This window comes from Glandiceps talaboti, chromosome 23, assembly GCF_964340395.1.
Source record: "Glandiceps talaboti chromosome 23, keGlaTala1.1, whole genome shotgun sequence".
Classification (NCBI taxonomy): domain Eukaryota; kingdom Metazoa; phylum Hemichordata; class Enteropneusta; family Spengelidae; genus Glandiceps; species Glandiceps talaboti.
The window spans coordinates 12,803,156-12,813,545 of NC_135571.1; the positions used below are offsets into that span (position 1 = coordinate 12,803,156).

At 34.3% G+C, this 10,390-nt stretch overlaps 1 protein-coding gene across 1 annotated transcript in view; it reads right to left on the minus strand.

The window, feature by feature from the left end:
• Nucleotides 1–10,390, minus strand: part of LOC144453051 (USP6 N-terminal-like protein) — a 50,461-nt gene that overhangs the window by 10,311 nt on the left and 29,760 nt on the right. The window contains exons 5-12 of the mRNA XM_078144325.1: nucleotides 8,084–8,164; nucleotides 7,547–7,654; nucleotides 6,845–6,954; nucleotides 5,445–5,493; nucleotides 4,888–5,008; nucleotides 4,408–4,502; nucleotides 3,268–3,333; nucleotides 1,532–1,631 (exon numbers count right to left, since the gene is read on the minus strand). Coding sequence (XP_078000451.1) covers nucleotides 1,532–1,631; nucleotides 3,268–3,333; nucleotides 4,408–4,502; nucleotides 4,888–5,008; nucleotides 5,445–5,493; nucleotides 6,845–6,954; nucleotides 7,547–7,654; nucleotides 8,084–8,164 — 730 coding nt within the window. The remainder of the gene's footprint in view (nucleotides 1–1,531; nucleotides 1,632–3,267; nucleotides 3,334–4,407; nucleotides 4,503–4,887; nucleotides 5,009–5,444; nucleotides 5,494–6,844; nucleotides 6,955–7,546; nucleotides 7,655–8,083; nucleotides 8,165–10,390) is intronic.

A 10,390-nucleotide genomic window follows, 5' to 3' on the forward strand; every position in this document is an offset into this window, starting at 1 on the left:
TAAGAATTGAGTAAGACATGGCTGTATAAAGTACGATACTTACGTCTATGTAACTTAAGAATTGAGTAAGACATGGCTGTATAAAGTACGGTACTTACGTCTATGTAACTAAAGAATTGAGTATTAGACATGGCGGTATAAAGTACGGTACTTACGTCTATGTAACTTAAGAATTGAGTAAGACATGGCTGTATAAAGTACGGTACTTACGTCTATGTAACTTAAGAATTGAGTAAGACATGGCTGTATAAAGTACGATACTTACGTCTATGTAACTTAAGAATTGAGTAAGACATGGCTGTATAAAGTACGATACTTACGTCTATGTAACTTAAGAATTGAGTAAGACATGGCTGTATAAAGTACGATACTTACGTCTATGTAACTTAAGAATTGAGTAAGACATGGCTGTATAAAGTACGGTACTTACGTCTATGTAACTTAAGAATTGAGTAAGACATGGCTGTATAAAGTACGGTACTTACGTCTATGTAACTTAAGAATTGAGTAAGACATGGCTGTATAAAGTACAGTACTTACGTCTATGTAACTTAAGAATTGAGTAAGACATGGCTGTATAAAGTACGGTACTTACGTCTATGTAACTTAAGAAATGAGTAAGACATGGCTGTATAAAGTACGGTACTTACGTCTATGTAACTTAAGAATTGAGTAAGACATGGCTGTATAAAGTACGATACTTACGTCTATGTAACTTAAAGATTTGAGTAAGACATGGCTGTATAAAGTACGGTACTTACGTCTATGTAACTTAAGAATTGAGTAAGACATGGCTGTATAAAGTACGGTACTTACGTCTATGTAACTTAAGAATTGAGTAAGACATGGCTGTATAAAGTACGGTACTTACGTCTATGTAACTTAAGAATTGAGTAAGACATGGCTGTATAAAGTAAGGTACTTACGTCTATGTAACTTAAGAATTGAGTAAGACATGGCCGTATAAAGTACGGTACTTACGTCTATGTAACTTAAGAATTGAGTAAGACATGGCCGTATAAAGTACGGTACTTACGTCTATGTAACTTAAGAATTGAGTAAGACATGGCTGTATAAAGTACGGTACTTACGTCTATGTAACTTAAGAATTGAGTAAGACATGGCTGTATAAAGTACGGTACTTACGTCTATGTAACTTAAGAATTGAGTAAGACATGGCTGTATAAAGTACGGTACTTACGTCTATGTAACTTAAGAATTGAGTAAGACATGGCTGTATAAAGTACGCTACTTACGTCTATGTAACTTAAGAATTGAGTAAGACATGGCTGTATAAAGTAAGGTACTTACGTCTATGTAACTTAAGAATTGAGTAAGACATGGCTGTATAAAGTACGGTACTTACGTCTATGTAACTTAAGAATTGAGTAAGACATGGCTGTATAAAGTAAGGTACTTACGTCTATGTAACTTAAGAATTGAGTAAGACATGGCTGTATAAAGTACGGTACTTACGTCTATGTAACTTAAGAATTGAGTAAGACATGGCTGTATAAAGTACGGTACTTACGTCTATGTAACTTAAGAATTGAGTAAGACATGGCTGTGAGTATCTTCTGGCCTTCCAACATGTAGATATCCCAAAGACGCAATGCTAATACAAATGGCACCTGTCACAAAGTTATTTCAATATTAATTAGTAGATATTGTATTAATGGATATCTTTTCAATCTTCTCATCTGTTATTTTCCTTTGACTTATTCAAATAGAAAACACTCGAACACCACAATTTAAAATATTGAAACTTCTCTGCGTAATTATATGTGTTGTTTACAGATACAACACATGAAAAAATACCGGTGCATTTGCTTGAATGAAGTGAAGTAAGCTAAGGAAAGACTTCACATAAGGACAAAAATAGATAAAACAACAAAACTGATACAAAAATAACTGTGGATGTCTCCGATGTAGGTTTACTGAATACTTTTATCAGTTTGTTTATATCTGTGGAAGTTATAATGTAACAGTAAACTGTCAGACTCCATCATTATAATGTGTAGTATGCTATCAGTAAACAGAGTTATGGGATCTGGGACTGATGTGGTGTTTATACTTTGATAAGTTATAATGTAACAGTAAACTGTCAGACTCCATCATTATAATGTGTAGTGTTCTATCAGTAAACAGAGCTATGGGATCCGGGGCCCATTGTGGTGTTTATACTTTGATAAGTTATAATGTAACAGTAACTGTCAGACTCCATCATTATAATGTGTAGTGTTCTATCAGTAAACAGAGTTATGGGATCCGTGGCTCATGTGGTGTTTATACTTTGATAAGTTATAATGTAACAGTAACTGTCAGACTCCATCATTATAATGTGTAGTGTTCTATCAGTAAACAGAGTTACGGGATCCAGGGCTGATGTGGTGTTTATACTTTGATAAGTTATAATGTAACAGTAAACTGCCAGACTCCATCATTATAATGTGTAGTGTTCTATCAGTAAACAGAGTTATGGGATCCGTGGCTCATGTGGTGTTTATACTTTGATAAGTTATAATGTAACAGTAACTGTCAGACTCCATCATTATAATGTGTAGTGTTCTATCAGTAAACAGAGTTATGGGATCTGGGGCTGATGTGGTGTTTATACTTTGATAAGTTATAATGTAACAGTAACTGTCAGACTCCATCATTATAATGTGTAGTGTTCTATCAGTAAACAGAGTTATGGGATCTGGGGATGATGTGGTGTTTATACTTTGATAAGTTATAATGTAACAGTAACTGTCAGACTCCATCATTATAATGTGTAGTGTTCTATCAGTAAACAGAGTTATGGGATCTGGGGCTGATGTGGTGTTTATACTTTGATAAGTTATAATGTAACAGTAACTGTCAGACTCCATCATTATAATGTGTAGTGTTCTATCAGTAAACAGAGTTATAGGATCTGGGGCTGATGTGGTTTTTATACTTTGATAAGTTATAATGTAACAGTAACTGTCAGACTCCATCCTTATAATGTGTAGTGTTCTATCAGTAAACAGAGTTATGGGATCCAGGGCTGATGTGGTGTTTATACTTTGATAAGTTACATTAATTATGTTGTGTGTCTTTGCATGAACCTTGTTCCATTCCTGCTTACTACAAGCAAGGAAATGCACCAATGTGTTTTCATGGGTTGTAAGTTGTAGAGGGTAAAACAGACCTTCCTGTGGGTACATTTTGATTACACTAAAACAGGCTAACTGGGACGCTTGGTAAAATTTAGTTGTAATTTTAATATAGCTTTATTCTTACCCTGTCTAAAAAGCACTGGAAGAACCATTTCATCGTATAGAGACTCGTAAAGACATCATGTTTGTCCTGGAAAAAACAAAAGACCAGAAATATTTTATTTAAAATGTGATACATATTAAGCTAGCATAGTGGTATGTTTTAAAGTAGCTTGATTGAGAGTAGAGTGGATTTTTAATTTATAAAATTTTTTTTATCAGAAGTACCTACTTGAAACATCAATGTAAAACAACATAGACCAAGTCTGTGTTTGTAACTCAATACATTGTAAACGGCTAAACAAATGTGTAAAAAGCTATTATACATACAATAACAGAGATTTTATTAATTCTACATTTTATTAATTATTTGCAATTTATTGAGTTACAACCAAGAGCTTGGCATATGTTGTTTCACAATGATTTTTTAAGTTAGCGGCCCTGATAAAATTGTTCTATAATTAAAGTAAAAGATACCCAATAGGAAACTTGCAAACCCACCATGTTGAATGTTGCATCATGGGAAATGTGATAATAAATACTAATCAATTAGTATTGTAAATAATGTTAATACATTGTTTGTAACCACAAATAATCAATTCATAGTTACTCTGACCATTGTGGGAGGTTTATTTTATCGGTAGCTCCTGATTAGGTATTACGATAACCACAGATAATCCCATAGTCCTTTGCATCTGAGCATGCTCAGTCTGGATTACAAGTTCCCAATTCTCATCTATATGACCACTTTAAGATACATGTATAACTGTTCTAACTCATCGTACTTTAATTTGTATGCATATTCATGAGCGTCCTCGATTATGGAACATCAAACTCAGATATAAATATAACTCAGATGCCTGGATAACCACTAGGGGGTGTTTTGGAGGAGATAGTACAGATGCTAGATTATATTTTATGTGTTTGAATCCTCAGTGAGTAGTGCACGTTCTGTATGTACATTGTACATGTTGACTATTAGATTATATGTTATAAGTTATGTAGTTGCACACAACTAGTATCTAAATAAACATATTTCAGAAGGTTTTTAGGAATTTGACAAAATATAATCATTGTAGAAGTGGTTGATATTTGTTTACAAATAGAGAGAGCATTTAATCTATAAACAAAATACATAATAATACAACATAAATTTCCTACTTACAAAATGTTTTTTAACTTTAGGTAGAAATTTCTTGAGAATTTTATCATGGTGATCTTGAAACCTCAGAAGCTTTGGAAAGCCAGGAATGAAGAATCCTGTGACAATAAACACAAATATAAACATGTAGACAACAATTATGAATTCTCTCACGTAAAGGGGAATGCCACTCCAGGAAATAGAGACATTTTCATAAACTATGGGTTCTGGAGAGTCATTTCATGATGTTACATCACTTACAATTACTTACAATTTCAGAGAAACATCAAGTTGATCTTGTGCCTTTATAGGGTATCTTTGCTGTGGGCTATTGCATTATATTGCATTATGGGAGTCAGCAGAAATAATTTATTCATGGTTGAACAATGAATATTCATGACTCCTGAATGTGTATTCTCTTCAGTGTAAAACACCAAAACACAGCTTATATATCGTAAGTGAGATAACCTACTAGAGGTAATAGATAATATATGTTTTTCTTACCATGCATGGCATGTTTTGTGTCTGTTAATAGTTGAGATAGACCCCAGAATGCGTCTTCTTCGTTCAGATACATCAAGAGTAATGCAGCAATTTGACTCATTCCTTGGCAATACCCTACCTCCTGTAGTCAAAATACAATGATAATAATAATGAGAAACTAATGATAGAATGTGTATGGCTTGATATATAAAAACCGAACTTTTTCAAAGACTTGTGGATGAGAAACGAATGATAGCATGCGTATGGCTTGATCTACAAAAACCCAACTTTTCAAAGACTTATGGATGAGAAACTAATGATAGCATGCATATGGCTTGATATACAAAAACCGAACTTTTTCAAAGACTTGTGGATGAGAAACTAATGATAGCATGCGTATGGCTTGATATACAAAAACCCAACTTTTTCAAAGACTTGTGGATGAGAAACTAATGATAGAATGTGTATGGCTTGATATACAAAAAACTCCTTCACTTTTTCAAAGACTTATGGAGGAGAAACTAATGATAGAATGTGTATGGCTTGGTATATATATATATAAAACCCTGATAACTTACGGTATTGTACATTGAGTATGCCGCTAACACATGAAATAATGCTTGTTGTCTGTAAGAAACAATGGACAAAATCTGAATTAAAATATTATAGTTGTAATCATAATTCATCAATTTTATCTAAATTCTATAAACTGTGGTCTAGATTCTAGTTGTTAGATCTCTTTACCCCACAGTCTAGATGCTATCCATCGGGTTTGAATCTTAAGATCTCTTTACCCCACAGTCTAGAGACTATCGGTTGGGTTCGAATCTGAAGATGTTTTTACCCCATAGTCCAGAGGCTAGTTGTTAGGTTTGAATCTGAAGATGTTTTTACCCCACAGTCTAGAGGCTAGTTGTTAGGTTTGAATCTGAAGATCTCTTTACCCCACAGTCTAGAGGCTATCGGTTAGGTTTGAATCAGAAGATCTCTTTACCCCACAGTCTAGAGGCTATCGGTTGGGTTTGAATCTTAAGATATCTTCACCCCATGTCTAACTTAATGAGGTAAAAAAGATCATATTTCAACCTTTGAGAGGTGTTCAATTCTCCTCACATAATAATGACTATAATGACATTACAAGTAATTCTATTTCCTGGTTGTGTCTGATTACAAAATGAGTTAAAATTAAGAAGATAAATATAATTACTAATCTGAGGAAATGTGATTTATAAATTGACATAGTAATTGTCACAACTCTGTACTGATATTAGTATCAGGAAATAACAATCACTTTAAACCATCGTTACATTTCTGATCTCATTTATAATTACACGATGTTATTTTACGATCAAATTTTTTAAGTAAGTCAACATATTATATCATACCATGCACAAGCCAAGATAACGTCTTGGAACAAATAATATGGATTATATACCCTGGCAATTCTATGTTACGACAACCCATGTCTATGTCACTGGTAATGTGGTACTCGAAATACGAGACAAAATTTTCAAATCACAATTATTATTTTTCCTGATTTTTCATAAATTATGCTTGAGGAAGTATAATTCTTTTATTCTCCAATGTTTTTCTTCATTCAATCTGAAATACTTGTGACCTAAGGGGCCTTGTCACTACGAGTCGAAAGACAAGTAGTGACAAGGCCCCTTAGGTCACTCATATTTTCCTTGGCTGAATGAAAACATATGATATTTTACAAATACACTGAGGTATAGAGCACACTTAGGTTTTTGATTAAAACGGAAGAATTTAAAGGTTTTTCGGTGTAGACTTTTAAATGTAGCACTTGTTCTTTTCTTTTTCTTCTGGTCACATGACTTGTAGTTACAAGGCCCCTTAGGTCACTTGACTGAACAAAGAAAACTATAGGAGAATGACGTCTAACTATAACTGATGCTGTGAAGACATATTATAGATGTTATGTTATATAAAACACAACTGAAAGAAGACCACTTACTTGACACCATATCGATCTCTGAACATAATGTGGTCTCTATATGTCCTGTTTACATCTAAGTCAATTTGCCGGATATCTGGAGATGTCACTCTGGCTCGCTTTTTCATTTTCTGGAAGGAGAATATCATCAATCACAAAAACATACGAAAAAATAAAATTCGCTAGAATTTGTCACTTTAGCACATAAATTCGATGCAGTGTTTAAGATGGAAATTAGTTGAGATATACAGGTACATATGCATGGAAAATGTATGCATGCGTAATATTATATTAGATGAACACCATTTTGGTCATGAATAATTTCTACCACTACAGGAAAATCTTCCATGATGGGGACACTCCATCACTAAAGGGCATTATTTTTTAGAATGATCATGGAAGCTATTACTACAGGCCACATTATCTATTTTGATTGTCATGGACATAAAATACTCCATCACTAGAGGGCAATGTTTTTAGTGATCATGGAAGCTATTACTACAGGCCACCCTGTCTATGTTGATGGTCATGGAATGAAATGTGCCATCTGTAGAGGATACTGTTTTTAGAGTGATTATGGAAACTTTTTATCACTACATGACACCTTTTCTATTACGATGGTCATGGACATAAAACATTCCATCATTTGAGGGTGCCTTTTGCATGGGTATTGAAACACACTTAATGCTAAAGGGCACTCCATTGACCAGAACATCTACTTACTTCATATACACCTTCTTGTTCATCTTTGACCTTCTTGAGTTCTAACAATCTTGCCCAGATATCACCTCTAATTGACAATGGTATTCCTTTGTATACTCTCCGCTGAAGCTAAAAGCAGACAGAGACCAAGTTTTAATGTCTTCATTTTATAAACTTTACACAACTTACAAAATATTGGTCAGAATTCAGAATAACATGAACACAATTTGAAAAACATTTCTAACATGTGTTCATGAAAAGAATAACAGAAATATTTTTTTTTTTTCATATAGGGATTTCAAACTCTATGTTCAAAGTACCTTACAATTACAACCTATCAAAAAAACTTGGCGAATTTGCTTGAATGAAGTGAGCTATGAATAATATCTCCAAAATCAGTACAAATTCTAATTCAGGTACCAAGAATTCACATAGAAACCCCTGAATTTGGAGTTATAACACACTAAAACTTTTTCCTTTGTATAATGTTCATATCATTTTAATCAAAATATTTCTCTTTTTTCCCCAAAAAAATAAGTCATGAATGTTATACCTTACCTTTTCACTTGGGTAGTACTTATCCCAATTTCTGATCATTTTCAACCATTTTTGTACACGATCCAACTCTATCACCTTGGCCTAAGATATAAAATATTCACAATGTTAAGGTTGTTGTATAGGCTATTTTTCATCCAATTCTTTATTGTAGAAATATTGTTGTAACTTTGTTAAAAATAAAGATATTGACACCAAATTTTCTGAGTTTGTCCCTTTAATATTCATCATAACATTAAAAACATTAAAGTAGAGTTTGTTTAAATTATGATGAAATTTGACACCTGTGTATATTATTATATCATATTTTTCATATTTTCCACTCTGTAATAGGCAATTTTGATTTTTTTTTAATTTTTTTTTTACAGTTGTGATCATAAATATACATGTCAAAATCTGTCTAGACAAAATTTTGAAATTTTGATCCAAAATGCTTCAAATTAATTGTCAAAAAGGCAAATTTTGTTGTATGCGTACCCCATTTTCAACAAAGTATTGCCGAGTGCCTGTTTCACTAACAAAAAATCCCTCTAACCAGTTTCTCGTCCTTCATCTCAATTATCAAATAAAACAAACCCGAATTCCCTAGCATGTATAATAAGCTAGAACGAGTAAAATGAAGAAACGTTCTAAATGGTCAAAAAGGCAAAAAAATCCCATTTTTTGACAACTTCGCGACCATTTCGCGGTACTTGTAAAAACAATACTTGCGAACGCGTAAGTGATTCTGTCTCTTTGAACCCTCTAGAATGAATAAAAATCGTAATATGGCTTGAAAACAGGTTAACACTCTGATATATGGCCACTTACATTGCTAATATGTAGCGTTTCGGTAATGCGATCAACTGTGTCAAGGCTAGGGGGACATCAACAAACTCATGCATATTGCGCATGCGTAACTTTGATTTCAATACGGAGCATACGGTCGCTCAGGACTTTCTACAGCGTGTTATGAAAACTTTTAGCTGCCGCTGGACAACCCTTGGAGACTCACTACCATATTTGGCATACACTACCACGATGCCGAAAACGAAAATAGGTAAAAGACGTTCCAAACTTCGTTACGAGGCCTTGGCTGAGAATGGAGGGACAGTGTTTCCGTGTGATCATATCTTCTTGTCATGCTTGTACGTGCGGGGCCGCGGGGTGACGGTAGATTATGAATATGACCTTGGAGGACTAGAGTTTCGAATTACTCCCTCTGAAACTACGCACCGGACTACAGCAAATCTTATGTATTTTACGCATTTTCAATAAAAATTACATAGAAAAAATTGTGTCTGCAGACAACCATAAATTTGTGTCTGCAGGCAACCATACGCATTCCATTAGCCCAAGAAGACAGAGCTAGAGCGAGTTTGCCTACAGTGTGAGCTCACACGTGTGAACGGCGCGGTACAAGCAAACATGAGGTCTATGAGTATGATGCAAACCGTCGTTCCTGAAATTGCCTGTTCGATAGTCCATGACGACTCAAATGTACAATGTGAGCAAAATTGAAATGTTTCAATGTTTCAGTTAGGTCCTCAGTGTAATATTGACGTGTGTTACGTATCATTCCCTGGGAAAATCATGATTTCCATCCGCAGATTGCTATAAATAAACACAGTTGCTTTGGATTTGTTTGTTGTTGTGTCTTTGATTACTTGATGTGTCGCCCATGTCGGCATGCAATCTGAAAATGGTTGTTTTATTCAGGAAAGCGACTCTTAAAATGTATCTAAGCCGTTCATAAAATGTTCAATATTTGTTGGCACTATCAGCTAGTCATGACATCGACTAACCGTAGAGACTGTACTGGGATTATATTTACCGCTACGGAGACCAAACTTGGCTCGATCAGTATTCACCGTACCACATGCATTTGTTTTGAAATACATCGCTTGTGGTTGTGTAGATGTGAACTCGTACTCGCACATGTGACACGGTGATGTTATATTTGCCTTTTAGTCTAGAAACGAATACGACGTGAATAGTAATACATGTAGTTTAGTTAAGATTGACTGCTTTCAGAGATGACACCGTGGCTTTTGGAAATAGAACAAGTTTAATCAATCATAAAACAGCCTTCACCGAATTTTGAAAAACAAAACGTGGAAGGAAAATCATTTGACTTGAGATCGTGTACGTGTGTACATAATACATCGACGCCATACTTCTGAACTTACGCTAAACTCGGAGTGTGGGCGATACTTCTGCGGGCACCTGATTCTGTCAGAAGCACATGCTCACGATGACAAAAAAATTGTCATCCATCAAACTTTTTTTTTTCGTCTTTAAATTTATAACAATTGACAAAAATGCCGACAC